The sequence below is a fragment of the Geospiza fortis genome, unplaced genomic scaffold (assembly GCF_000277835.1).
Source record: "Geospiza fortis unplaced genomic scaffold, GeoFor_1.0 scaffold172, whole genome shotgun sequence".
Lineage (NCBI taxonomy): Eukaryota > Metazoa > Chordata > Aves > Passeriformes > Thraupidae > Geospiza > Geospiza fortis.
The window spans coordinates 4,180,524-4,195,414 of record NW_005054309.1 but is presented as its reverse complement, the minus strand read 5'-3'; the positions used below and the strand labels follow the sequence as shown (position 1 = coordinate 4,195,414).

Below are 14,891 nucleotides of genomic sequence, written 5' to 3'. Positions count from 1 at the left end.
ACTACCTTCTCTCTTCCCGGTACCTCTTCCTAGCTAACTGCATGATGTTGATCTGGAGAATGGATAATGGCCTTTTTCCCAGAATACAAGTTTTGTGGCTCATAGCTTTGTCTGGATTTAGCAACACATGTCCATCAGTCCTTTTGCACACTCAGCCACATAGCAGAATATATCCCTATCTCTCTGCAGAATGCTTTTGCTCAGCATCCTGGAAAACAGTAATCAGAAAATGTTATATATGCCACTTGTTCACTCTTTTTGCAGGGCCACAAGGTAGCAACAGACTTGTACTTTGCCCAGTAAATGCTGAGTGAAGAAAAATTATAAGACAGTTGCTCAGAGCCTGGATTTCAGGGCCAGGAGAGTCAGACACTGAGAAATGAGGAAGCAGTGGAAGGAAATGCTTTCAAACTCTTATATTGCTGAGATCCCTGGGCTATTTCACTCTGAAAAAGATGAACCTCCTATCAGTGAAAGGGACATGACAAGGGGATGGGGCAGCACTGAAAGATTAAACTCAAGCAGTTTGTTTGTGGGGTAGAAATGCCCATGCTGGCTGGGGAGTGGGAAGTAGCTCCAGTCCTGGGTTTGGCAACTGATTCATGGCCTTACACAAATCCCTTAAGCTGTATCAGTAATTCCTTTGCCTGCAAGAGAGCTGCATTCTTGGGGATTGATGGATCAAGGTGTTGCCCAAAGCCTTGTTAGCACTCCATGCTCACTGCAGTCTCTGACAGGGCTGGGTACACACCAAGTGTTTGGACACCAGTGACCCATATTTTAAACTATTTATCCCATCCTGTGGCCACCTTCTGTGCCCCTCACTCATCCACCTCAGCTGGTTTCTTCCAACATTCCAACCCCCTGTGCGACTCCTAACAACAGTCATTAAAAACAGCCAAAAAACCAAATATATCCCTCTTCCTTCTTCCATTGCAATGCTCAGATGTAAAAATATCCAGTCTTGGATTAAGGCCTCTTCTTTTGTGAGTCATTAAAAAAAGAAACTTTAAAACCACAAGACAAAGCATGTGCTTCCTGACACCAGTTATTGTAGTAAGGGGTTTGATTCATGTGATCATTTGGGAAAAGGCAATGGGAAGAGTTGCAATAGCATATGAGATACAATTTATATCCTCTGACTGCTGTTCTGCTGGATTCACAATAAAGGAAAGCTTGACTATATTCACAGAGTAGGATGAAAGTCACCCTTGGATGGTCTTGAGACCAGACTGATTAAAGTCTTGAGTAAACTTGTTTGACCAACAACTGACTCTGCTCTGAGCAGGACCTTGGACTGTGATGTCCTGAGGTTCCTTGAAACCTGAAATATTCTAGAATGGTATGATCTTAGTGCAAAACAATAAAGAAAATCAAAACATAAATGTTTCAATCAGTCTTGATTCCTGTGTATTTTTCTCTGGAAAATGCAAAGCAACTCTAATAGCTAATAGGTCTTGTATGCTATAGAGATTTCACTAATGCTCATCTGGGTAACATACAAGCTTAATTTCCTTTGCCTAGAAACACAAATAGAGGACTAGCACTCTATCCTATTAAATATGTACATTTTCTCCATTAGCAACTCTTTGTGGTAGCCTAAGTAACCAGCTTTTATACTTCAGAAGCAAATGTTACAAACATATCAGAAAGTCTCTAGATCCAGTCCTGAAACTGCACTAACAAGAATCCTGAGGTCTTTCCTCAGCAGTTCCTGATGAACTAATCACAGTAAAATTCAGAATAAAAAGGAGAAAGGATGAAGAAAAGATCAGTAACACAAGACCAGAGTAGTAAACATTGTAAATAAGTGTATTGTTATGGGTTTGATTCAACTGCTGAGGCTATAATTGTTTCCTTGTACCTAAGGAGGATGCAAGAACTCAATGTCTTTGTGAAACAGGTAATTAAAATAGAGGTGACCTCTAAAGTTAAAGCACAGACACAGGTTTCCACCTTGGACAAAGTCTGCTTAGGAATTTGAAAGATGTGGGTGGAGAGGCTTTGCTGACCTTGCTTTAAAGAAAGATGAGTGTATGAAAGAAGCAGAAAATGACAGACCAAGGTGAGAGGCAATGCCAAGATTCAGGAAAAGTCTGTGGGGTTTTTTTGTCCTAATAGAATAAATAGAATAGCATCTATGATAGCTCTCATCACTATGTTCTTTTGCTGTCTGAAATAACCTGACTGAATTTTGTCTGTCTGGGATTCAATATATTATATAAAAAAGGGTGTCATTAGGTATTTAAGAGGCTTCAATCATTGACAGTGTTGAACACATCACAAACCACCTTCATAGTGACATCTCAGTGAGAGAGGGAAATGCCATGAACCATGTTTTACAGGGAGGGCACTAAGATGGAAAGATGGGACAACTGACATTTAGAACATAAGGTGGGGGGTGACTAGATTTAAAACAAAAACCCTCAAAGCCCAAACAAAACAAAGCAAACACTAAGATGGAGGAGCAGTTGCTGTGTCCAGTCATGGATGTGGAAGGAGACCTTTTGATCCAGGAGACACAGAGCACACACCCCATCTCCTCACATGCTGAGGTAAAAGGATGCTTCTGGAGTTGTGGCTTGAGAGGGACAACAGGGGAAAACCATGTTCCTTGGACTGACTGTGAATGGAATAGTTATTCCTGTCACTTCTAAAAGTCCAAGAAATTTTCTTTGATCAGGACATGGTTTTAAATCCCAGCAATGCTGTAACTGCCCAGCTGGTCCTTGCTGGCTTCACTGGGGGTCCTGGCTGGCACTGAAGCTGTCCCAGCCCCATATTGTCACACACAGCTACAGGGGAAGGACACATGCCCAGCTGCTGCTCTGTGAGCCCTACCTCTGCATGCCTCCAGCTGTCCTGTCAGGACTTTGCGGATCTCTGAAATCCAGGTGTTTTTCAGCTCAACAGAAGATGCCTGAGAACAAAAGAGGACAAGGCAAAGCAGATCCAGTTAAAACATGCTGCCAATCACTGGGCTGCCCTGACCTACACTGGCTCTCAGTTTGCCAAGGATTGGAACACTGTGGCCAGCTTTGAGCAAAGTAGATGCTCCTCAAGATGGAAAAGTTACCACAAATCCAAAGTCCTGTTCTTGCTTTTCTGTCCAGCATTCCAAGGAATTTTCTATTACTTTATTTCTTCTTTTGGCCAAAATCCTGACCATTTTCACAAATAAATTAGGCATTTCAGTGCCTTTGAAAGTGCTTCACCAATGAAGATTTCAATGGCTATTGTTTCTGGAGTGTACAGGACAGTGAACATTCTTAAAAACAATTCAATTGAAAGGAAGTACAGCCCTTGAAGACAAAAAGGATTGTCATTACCTGAATGATATAGACTTCTTCTCTGCCATTATACCAGATCTCAAACTTCTTATTATCCCCTTTTACATTTTCTGTAATGCCCACAGTGCTCATCTGTTTCAAAACAGAAAACAAGAAGCTGGAATCTGGAAAATATCAATAGTCTTTAAACTTGATCCTCTGAGGAACATTTTTAAAAGGCTGCATTCGCTTCTGACACCTTTGGGAGTCATTAAAAGTAAAATTCAGAGCATGTTATTTCTCAATATCTGATTTGTCATTCGTCTTTTTGATTGCTAAAGGGAAAAAGAATGTTCAAAATTAACCCAAGCTAATGTCTGAATTTATCCTCTTTTCTTTTATTGCTTGATCTGTGAATCAGTTTTCAACCCCATCCTGGCTCTTGTTCACCTTGATAAATTTTCAGTTTTAGGACTGTTTTTTTCACTTGCTATCACTGACCTGTTGAGGTGGGAGAGAAAGAGGAATGGAATAGGGCTTTGTGAGATTTAATGACCAGTCTGCAAATCCAGAAGACACAAAAAAACTGAAGAAAAAAAATTCTAGATTTCTTAAATGAAAAATTCTTGATCACAGTCTTGAAGTTCAGCTGCTACTAACCACTTTCTCATCTTATTACTGTATTTGCTCACGTCTCTTGTTCACATCCACATCAGCATTAATTTAAAGATTTAGACGTTTATTTAGTGTTATGCCACCATTCCTTCTATCTCTACAGGAAGAAACTTGAAATACTTAGATGAATTGGTTCAACCCTTGAAGCAGGTTCTGTTACAATTCCTGTCTGGGTACCCTGAAATAAGTTTGGAACATTGCACTTGATGATCTGTGTTAGCTGGTTAAAGTCACAAGTGTCACATCAATGTGCTTAGATGGAAAATGTGGCCTACTTGTGATTGCCAACTAAAAATGTCCTGACTCATATCTGGAAATTTCACTCTTGCAAATAAAAGGGCACTTTACTGCATTGATTCATCTGTAGGTGTTATTGCCACAGAAAATATCAGCTCAGCTGTGCCAATAGTAAAATTTGCCATAGGACTGCACCTGGAGGATGCCCATAGGCAGAGCAATGACAGATGCAGGTCCATTCAGTCTGGCTTCTCTTTATGGGATGCTGGGCAAGATCACACAAGGTGCCCTTTTGTTTCAAGTTGCAAAGAACAAGGTTCATATCTGCAGTCGCAGGATAGCTTGGTCTGTCTCCAGCCCAAAACTAAATGGGAGCTGTCATTTATTCAGGGGTGCAAGACAGCTCCAGATATGTGCACCTTCTTCAAATCCCCATGTGGGCACATCGCTGCCTGTGAGAACACCAGACTTATTTCCCTCCCCCACCATTACTGCATTTATTACCTTTAATGAATTTTTAAAGCTGTATGAAGCTGTCTTCTCATGGCCATCAGTGTTCTCCTCCCGTTTCTTGCAGAAAAGTAGCATCTTTGTATAGAGGAAGAGGTGTCTCTGCATTGGTTTGAATCTAGCCAAGTCCTTCACCTTGTTGTGCCCCTTCTTGTGGTCAGTCCATACATTGAAGGAACCCTGCATCAACAGCTTGCCAAGCTCACTGACATCCCCCTAGCAAGCAAGGAAAAGAGAGAGCACAGATCACACTCAAACCAGGGTAGTCCCAGGGACAATTCATTCCTCTTCTGATGTTTGAGGTTCCAGGCAGAGGCATCTCTAGTGTTGGAGAGTGCATTTGTCCCCTTGCTAAGCCTGTGTGGTTTCTTCCCATAACCATTAACTCACTGGTTTCCATGTCCATAATTCCCAGTTTGTCTCCCACTCATAGTTAGCATTTAAGATCCATGTCAGGATCTCTTTGGATGCGACACGCAGGCTGTCCCCTCTGGTGATCTCAGAGGAAGCTTCTGCTGACAAAAACTGGGTTTCAAGGCCTCTGACTCCAAGGCAGTAGAAAGGGCCAGTGCAGTCCAATACCCAAACAAAGGCTTTGACTCTGGAAGATCTAGTTTCAGTTTCCACTCTTGTGCAAGCTTCCTCCATCCCTGGGCAAAACCTTGAAAGAGCTTAGATGCCTGAAGTCACGGATCAGTGCCTAGAGCTGTGTAGGTATGTAATTCCCTCCTGTTTCAAAATAGTCTTTACAAGCTTTGTCAATAATTTCTTGGCTCACCATCTGCAAACTATGCAACACTGCACAGCCCTGGGCAAAGAGGGAGTGAATGCACCAAGGAGCCATAAAAGTACCTGAGGGAGAGTGAAACTAGGCAGGAACAAGACCTTTCTAAATTAAAGCTCTTGTCTGAAGGGAAAATATTTCAACTGATATAAATATTTAGCTCAGATGCCACCAGAACAATCCCACATTAAGAGTGGAGGAATGTGTGCATATAAGACATGGCAATGCCTATATGGTTATGGGATTCAACAAATTATGATAATCATAACTATCTTAACACAAGTTTTCCTAGGAATGCTTTGTATAATAAGTTGAGGGAATAAGCCCAGTGCATTATTAAAGTACTTACTTTCAACATTTGCATGTTCTGTTGATTATAAGGTGAAGATGTTGGCTCCAAGTGGGAATGTCTCATTTCTTATACCAAGAATTGCAACCTGCTCTCCCTCCCACTCCCCTTCCTCTACCCAACATTCAACTGCAAAACCAGAGCTTCATTAGGTACTTTTACACTCTATATCAGGGTATTATTAGACTCTCCAAACCATTCAGAAACCCTCAGCAATTTAGATAAGCCTGTCATCTCTAATATATAGACCTGGATCTTTTCTTTGTGCATACAGGACTGGGGGTGTTTGTATTTATATGTGCATGTAGCTATAAACTGCAAGCGTGCAAAAAGCACATGGATATGCAAAGCTAAATTAAAAAAAACCCCACAAGCATATTTTCTACATGGTTCTGACAATGGTGAGAGGCTCCTCTCACTCCAGGCACTGTTCAATACAGCCCTGAGATCCAGAAGCTCAGTTCAACTCTTGTGACAGGTCTGTCTCTCCAACCTTGGATCTGGGACTGGGATAATAGTGAGTCAAGTGGGAGACAAGAAAGAGACAGACAGGGATGGCAGACTGCAGCAATGCCACAGCAGACTTGATAATTAGCCCACAAGCACTGCACTGTCTTCAGTGTAGGCAGCAAATAGAAGGACACAGTTTCTGGTAATTTCTGCTAGTGGACAGCAATATTTTACCCTAAAGGAAGTTTATTTAAAGTGGAGGATTTGATCACTATCTCAAATATAATTATTCCCTGTTAGAGCAATACATAGTATCCCATGTTTATGGAAGATGAGCAATACATAATGATAATTTATAAGAATCTCTCATCATAATTCATGGACAAACTACCCAAGCCAGATTGTGTACAAATATTGGGATAATAGTAGGAAACACATCTAAATCTTCTGCTCTCTGAGCTTTATTCTAATTTTTTGGTTTTTTTGTGGTTTTGCCTGAAAATAAAAAAGATACACCAATCCAATCCCAGACTTACATGTCAGCAATTTCTTACAAGAGTTCAGCTCCTCAAATCTGCATGTGCCCAAGTCCAAGAAACAGAAAGTGCAGTAGGGAGCGTTCATCAGCTGTCCCAAAACCTGCTTCCCTACTGCCATAATATCCCTCTCTGAAAGGTTTTCCAGACAAGTATTTCTACCATGGCTGTGTGGGAAAGACTCCTCAAGATGGGGTGTGGTTTCACTGTCTATGGGAGGTGTTTATTTGGCACCACAGCTGAGCACATGGGACAGGTGGAACAGGGAGAAGAAATGATTGGGTACATCTTCTTTCACACTTTCACCCCATTTAAAAATAATGTAACAAAGCATCTCAGGAATGCTGTCAGCATTGGGCTAAACAGTGGCCATGTCCTACTGTGCCATGTTTTGCAGTTCAGCTAAGAAAGCAGAGGCAAAAATCTAGTCCTTGGAGTTACTATCTGGTATTTCATGAAAGGCTGGAAAATTCAAAAGTAAAAGTTGAAAAGGAACAGGAATGTTCCATTGAATTCTTGATTACAAAACTACTCACACTTTAAAGAAAGGAATAGACAAAAGGATGACCTCAGCATTTACAGGCACAGGAATCTGGATAAATCCCCCCTACTCAGGATAATGTGTTACCTTTCTTGGAGAAGCTCTTCTTCCCTTCCCTTTACAGAACTGTTTCGAAATAAATTTTTTTCTGAATTGCTGTAAGTACATACATTTAAACTGAGAAATACAGGAGGAAAACTACCTTTCTCTTTGGGAATTAATAAGAAACAGTGGAAATTGGGAGGTAAAGGGTGTGCTGTATCTATGATACAACCTTCCCATGTCCATATTGACTGGTTCAAGACTGCAATAATAATATACAGGCTCTAAAGAGTTTTTCTAAAATGAACTGAGTTTCTGAGACACTCAGCCATGACCAGAATGGATTAAGTATGTGCTGCTTTATTTAAGTTTGTCAGGTTTAGGGGATCTAAGATGGTATTTATGACCTGTGGTGTTTCTCTGATCCACAATCACCACACCTATTCAGTGTTTGCCAGTTCAGTGAGGTGGCCACTGCTTCACCTTCAACCCAGGGAAGCTACTGCAGGCAGAACTCAAATTCTCATCCCAAATGTAATGCACAGGCCACATCTCCAGCTGTGTGCAGCAATGGATCTCTGACAAGCAGTTAAATGAGCAAGCAACTGACTTTTTTTATAAAATCATGTTGGCAGCAGGCATGGGTTCCTCAGCTACCAGATGCAGATGCACTTGCACAAAAGAGAACTATAGAAATCAAAACTCCTGAGGCTACTCCCATCCTGATAACCAGAATAACTCTTCCCACTCAGACATTGTCTGTACAGACCTCAGCACCTTCTCAGAAAGTCAGATTTTGCACAAAATAGTTTTTCTGGATTAAAGCCTGTTACTGTGATGTAAGAATTCTTTGAACAATACTCAGTATATTGTTTCTTTCTTGACATTTTCACCCTGCAGCTATTTCAAAATGGGCAACCACATGATTCTGAGGCCTCATTTTGCCAGGCTTGTTTCTCCTTTATGTGTCAATCACTTCCACTTCTCACTTAAGGGCTCATTTGATGTAGTCAGCACTAGTTCTTGAAAGTCATATGACTTCAATGGAGCTTCTGCAGAGACATATATTTGTGCCCTTTGATTTGTACCGTGGTTGTTATTTCACATTTCAGATAACAAGCTTGCCAATCACTGGCACAGATTCCATTACCCACTTTAAATGAAAGCCACATTTTTCTCCCTAAGTGCAAAAGATTTGAAAACACTTGAGTTGCACAGGAGCCACAAAGTTTCAGCAAATTTCTCAAGTTAGTTTTACTACACTTGTACCTCTCACCTACAAATGAGTTTTGGGTGCGATTACTCAAAAGTCCTGCATTTGCCCCATTATGCCCCCACATTCACACCCCAGCTCCACATGACAGGGGTGCTGAGATGTATTTTTGGTCATCACAACACACCTCTGAGTGCCACTCTTCAGGAAGGTGGCACAGGCTCCATAAAGCACAGTACCAGCCACAGGCACAGCATGGTCAGTGGTGACAGGAACAAGGGATGGCTCAGAGCAGAGGAGGAGCAGCAGCAGTTACCTCATATCCTGTGATTGCTATCTGGTGCATGGAATCATTTACTGATTTGATGATATCAAGCACTGTGGCCAGGGCTTCTTCCAATTCAGCAGTGCCTTCTGAGTTTTTGCTGCACTTCAGCATTTCCTGATTAAAAAAAGATATGGGGAATCCTTGAGAACTTCTGATACCAGAAGACACTGTAAGACAATCCTCCTGGAATTTGTGGTGCATAAACAAAGTAGCAGAACTAGAGGAAAACAAAAGAGGAACAAAAAATCCAAAAAAAACCCCAAATATGACATTCACCAGGGTGGTCACTGAGGACACACATTTTGATCTTTTGAACATTTTCAAGTTTAAAGGGTTCATTTAAAATGAGACGGGACCATTCTGACGTATTTACAATTAACTCCTTGCACGTCATAGAATTACATCCAGGGTTTTTTTTTTTCTTCACATCTGCTAGAAAAGAAACTTAGTATAATTATTTCAGGTGTTAAACGGTTCCCCATTTTCTTCTGCAATTAGTTGCACAAGGTACTACCACTGTTAAAAATACAAATCAATTTCTAGTCTGAATTTGGCAGGTTTGACATTCTGCATTTTGAGTTCGGAAATCTTTTAATCCAAAAGCTGAGGCCCTTGTGTTCCTGTAAAATAGGGATGCAAAAAGGTAGTTCCTGCAAACCTCAAACAGCAGCAGTCTGTCCTCAAGTGCTTGGGTAACCTGAGATTAGAAGGTAAAAGCAGGATGCATTCCTACAGTACCTGCTGCACATTTTCCAGAATGAGGATGGATCTCATGAGATGTGAGCATGCTGCTTTTATCAGCATGAACACATTAGCTAAACTGATTGAAACCAGAGGGTTGCAGTAATTGTGACCCAAAATTCAAATCCAGTCCGCCCGCCACTCAAGGCACACGGCTTCTTAAGCACTTGTTTGTTACCAATTTTTCACTAGCTTCCATTTTTCTACACTTTTAAATGCCCCTGCAGCCAGGGAAGGAGTGCACCATCTTCCCAGACCTCATAAACCCTGACAAAGTAAATGCCAGTGCCAATGTGTTGTTGCTAAGTATGAAACTGGTCTGACCAGCTTCAAACCCCAATGGCTGAGACCTGTTCTGCTTGAGAATTTTACTCCTTGATCTAATCTTGGGTTTATTTACAGTCATTTTTCAAATTAAAAGTAAAATCTGGTTTACTCTTGCTTTCCTGACTTTTTTTCCCTTCTCAGAGAATAGTTTCAAGAAACAGAGTTCAAATTTATTTCTGGACTATGTTGATGTAAATCTACTGGAATCAGTGAAGTTGCATCCTTGTCTATATCCATGTTCAAAATTTGGATTCTATAGTTTTACATGAAGTCAATAAGCAGTTCACAGAAATACAAGAATGGCCAACCAGGTCCTCCCATGGTTTTTACTGGCACATTTTGAGCAGTGCCATAGTAGCTATTAGCAAGTTAAATGGCAACCTAAAATCTTCATTGCAAATTTCAATGCTAAATTTCATGAGAGTACATAACACTACTTTAAGCCCAGAGGCTTGAGAAGAGCATGTAATTCACCTTCATGACCTTCCCATAGGGAAAGTCAGTAAATATTATTTTTAAGAACTGAACAGAAATTTAGGCCCCCAGCTTAAAAATAAAAAAATAAAAAAAATCGTTGTTTTGAGTGTATGTATTTTCTATTGCCTTCAGATCAGAATTTCAAGCATGGACCACTCATGGTTCCAACCAATCAAGAGGAAGTTCGTTTATCCACCTTATGGAAAAATGACAGACAATTTGTTCCTGGCTGTGTCTTTTAAAAAGAAGCAGCAAAGGGAGTGGCTCCCTCTGAAAGGTTTGAGTCACAACCATGGGAAAAAATTACTTCAGGGAGCTGAAAGAGTTTTGTTAAACAGGGACAGATGTTACTGACAGGATTTAAGGCATCAGTTCCTGTTTTCAAATTGTAAAACCATATACTGATACAATAAAACTAAGCTCAATTTCTGTCTAAAGATAAATAAAACAATAAAATACTAACTTAAAAAGTAAGTAAAATATTTTATATAGAGAGAGCTATACATGTAATAGTATACTGCTTTTACTTAGTACAAGTACTGCTAAGTAATAGCAGTTCCCAATCTAAAATAGATTGGGAGCTATGGGGAAAAAGTCTAATCTAAAATCTAAAATAGATTGGGAACAGGAAGTTCCTGTACAAGACTGTTTTCTACCATTTACAACTAAAAAATGCTGAGTATTTGCTGAAGAACTGGGTAAAGATTTATTTCCAGGTAGTCATGACTGATATGCAATTCTGGAAATAAAGCAAGCCATACATTGGAATTCTTTGCACTGTCATGGAGAAATTACCTTTAGCAGCAGCTGGTACTTGGTGATTCTCTGAACTGGCTTTAAGAGATAAGCATCAAGTGAGAGCTTATGATCCAATTTACGCTGACATTCCTGCAGGAGACAACAGAGAAGAAAAAGAAAATTGTTTCTTGAAACACAGGCAAGTCACCAAGATCATTATCATTTGACAATCTGAAGATTATAAGTCCATGAATTAATTGAGAGAGAAATTTGTTCCATCTGCATAGGAATTTCCGGGTTACTTATCCCACAGTGAAAATATATCTAAACAAGGGCTAATGTTCAGGTTCCACTTGGTGTTGAAATCTGGCATTCCCTGCTGATGAGATTGCAATCAGCTGGGATTTGCAAAGCAGCCAGCACTTTTTTGGTGTGGGTATAGCCTGCAGAGTCAGGCTCCCATCCAGGAAATCTACCCACTGCTCTACCTGCCCAGTCTCCTGTAGAGAACACCTTGACACACACTGGGCACCTACCATCAGTATAAAAAGCATGCAGGAAAGTCTGTGTTTTACTCTAGGTTTTCTAAAGAATAGAGATACACAAGGAAAATGAGCTTTGAGGGTCTGGCACTGCTAGTCTGCAATGAAATTCCACCTGAAAAAAGATGCTGTCTCCACACTGTCTCCAGAGAGCTTCAGACCTTGGCTTGTTCTGACAGTACTTTTCATATATTTGGAGGTCCTCCTTCTGCAAGAAAAGAGTTTAGGTAAGGGAAGGAAAAAAATCCAGAGTGTCTTTCTTGAATCACACTTTTTCTTACCTTCCATCCTAAGACATGAAGTAATTGTTTACTCTGTATGTAAAAACATACTGAAACCACCAAACCTACTTTTTACTTCTGGTTAAGTTAAATACACCTGAAAGTGAGAATTTTTTCCCCTCACTTTTCACACAAAGCAAGGAGACTGCAGATTGGAAGACACATAATCTAGCAAAACCAGTATCTTTTTCAGGGAGGTGAATTGATGGTTTTGAGAAAACAAAACAAAACAAAAAAGAAACATTAGAAATTTAAACTTTATTAACAATTTTATTAACAATACTGGCACAGACTGTAATTGTTAATGATGACTAAGGTTTAGCAGTTCAATAGACTTCAAAAATAGTGTTGGCTCTCAACAGTACAAGGACAAATTAAAAAGGAGGAAGTTTGTCATATTGATGTCCCAGGCCAGGCAGGGGGATGTGCTTAAACCCTGTCCTCTCCAAATTAGAAGTGGGTGGATTCACTATTTAGCTTTGACCACACTCCAAGTGCTCTCACTGAGGTCCACGGCAAAAATCTCCCTAACTTCAGTGAAAACAGAGAGAATCTCTACAAAAGCCCAGAGAGGGTGTTCTGAGCTCCCTGGCTCTGTGGGTGGATGCAGGGATGGGTGTTCCTCTGCAGGACCTGGGCTGGCAGAGATGGGTGTTCCTCTGCAGGACCTGGGCTGGCAGGGATGGGTGTTCCTCTGCCAGGACCTGGGCTGGCTGCCTGGGCACCCGGGTGGCCCCGGAGCAGTGCCATGGGGCTTCTGAGCAGGGCTGGCTGTGCCCGACCAGCCAGGAGCTTCCCACCTTCATCTGCACCTACCCTGCTGGGATGTGACCTCAGCAAATCAAAGAGAACATCAAAAGTAAATCTCAGCAATTCCTGGATTGTTCCTCTGCTCTCTCAGCCCACCAGGCAGTTCCCATGCACTCCTGCTGCAGGGAAATCACTTCCTTCTGTGCAATTACCAGAAGAAATCAGCATTGCTGCTGTCTTCCTCCACAGACCCATCCTGACATCACCCTGATGAATCAGCTGGGAAATCAGAGCTGTGCCACCTAACACCACACTGTGTCAAGGATTGTGCAATACAAAAACCTCTTCTGTTGCAACTCTATAGAATATTTATGGTGCTGTTTCAAAATAGGTGCAGAGTTTTCTCCACAAAAATATAATTATTTCTACATGTGGCCCTGGAGGGAAGTTAGCAGGCGGTAAACCCCACAGAACTAAAAATAGCAACAAAGCATAATCAAGCATTACCATCTCATCCTAGCCCACAGAAACCTAACTGGACTGGGTAAGAAGAACGGAGAGAGCAACAGACAAGAGAACTATGAGGAATAAGAGAAAAGAACCAATTTAAACTTAAAGAAAATTTACAATTACCAACAATTTACCAGTAATTTGCCATAGTGGAGCCACCCTATGCCAGTGCAATCTACTGCTGCCTAAATCAGTGACACCTGCTAAGGCACATACTTACATATTTAATTACAGCTTTAAGTTTTGCAACAGTGTTAGGAATAGAATTAAGCTCAGACTTTAAAACGCCAAGAAATAATTGATTGTCTAATTATTCAAATCCCAGTCTTAAATATTCCACACATGTCTATTTTCACATGCAAAGGTTCTGACTTCTTGCTGGTACTTTTACACCGTCCTCCTCTCTCCTGCAAAGCTTTTCCTTTCCACACTGATTTGGACCCTGAGAGCTCTGTAAGCTCCAATGCACATGGCATATAAGTACAGTTCCAATTATCTTTTTGACTGCTGATTTATGGATAATTTTTGCATTAGTCTAGAATTTAGACCTTTGAATCAAACTCACAGGTTTCTGGTCAGCTGCTACTGTCCTTTCACAAGTAGATTCCTTTTCTAAATGCTTCTTTCTCTCCGAAAAACCAAATGTCCCAACTGCTCGTTCCTATTAAACTATTCCCTATTTTAAGGTTAGCAATATGAATAAGTGAAGAGTGGTAATCCACAGTGAATCACTCCTGCCAGGAACTTCATCTGGCACAGTCTGGTAAGCAGTCTGACACACCTTTGGTTCCATCCTGAGCATTCTCGCCTTAGTTTGTTAAGGTTTCCTTCTTCACAGCCCTTTGGAAAGCAGATCAGCCCAGAGTGTCCCCCCTGTTGCTGATAAAGCACCAGAAGACCATTCTACAAGGAATTCAGTGCACATCCCTCCTGTCATTGAATGCTGTGTAGACCACACAGAGCTGTAAGGAAGGTCAAGCATCTTGATGATGGCAAAATAGCTGCCATGAGGGTAAAATTAAGCTGGCTCACTTGTAATTTACCTCATCCGAAGATCATGCCCTAAACGAGGTCAGGCAAAGTGGGAGAACAAGAAAGGCATTTCTGGCTCATCTTTTACCGGATTCTGCTGCCATGTGCCAGGAGACAAAGCCAGAGAGAGACTCCACAGGCTGTTTCTCCCATCGCCTGAGATGCAGGGTTCACGTTCATGGTGACAGTTGCTCAGGTGGCATTGGTGGAGCTGGGAGGATGTGTGAGGACATGGGAGAATGACTGGCAGGGGAGGGAGTGACTCTGGCACCAGAGTGTCTCACTGCAGCTCTCAGGATACTTTCAAGCAGCCCTGGAATCAAGGCTGAAAAGGCCCAGTGTGATCAGACAGGGTAAAACTCTTCAAAGTATAAATTTTAAAAAACTGTCTATTTCCAATCATAGGCCCAGCCTGTTGTTGTGGCAGGGTGGTCACACCCATACAAAGGGGGAGAACCTACAAGAGTGTGAGTTCCTCCCAGAGCTCAGCATCTCTTGGAACAGCAGCTGCTTCTGTTTGCCCCTGTCACTGCAAGCACAGCCAAAAGTCACAGGGCAG

At 41.4% G+C, this 14,891-nt stretch overlaps 1 protein-coding gene across 1 annotated transcript in view; it reads right to left on the bottom strand.

The window, feature by feature from the left end:
* Positions 1 to 14,891, bottom strand: part of MCF2L2 (MCF.2 cell line derived transforming sequence-like 2) — a 130,645-nt gene that overhangs the window by 21,546 nt on the left and 94,208 nt on the right. Inside the window, exons 19-24 of the mRNA XM_031055432.1 lie at positions 11,875 to 11,967; positions 11,275 to 11,367; positions 8,923 to 9,048; positions 4,686 to 4,907; positions 3,330 to 3,422; positions 2,842 to 2,920 (exon numbers count right to left, since the gene is read on the bottom strand). Of these exons, the coding sequence (XP_030911292.1) occupies positions 2,842 to 2,920; positions 3,330 to 3,422; positions 4,686 to 4,907; positions 8,923 to 9,048; positions 11,275 to 11,367; positions 11,875 to 11,967 (706 nt within the window). The remainder of the gene's footprint in view (positions 1 to 2,841; positions 2,921 to 3,329; positions 3,423 to 4,685; positions 4,908 to 8,922; positions 9,049 to 11,274; positions 11,368 to 11,874; positions 11,968 to 14,891) is intronic.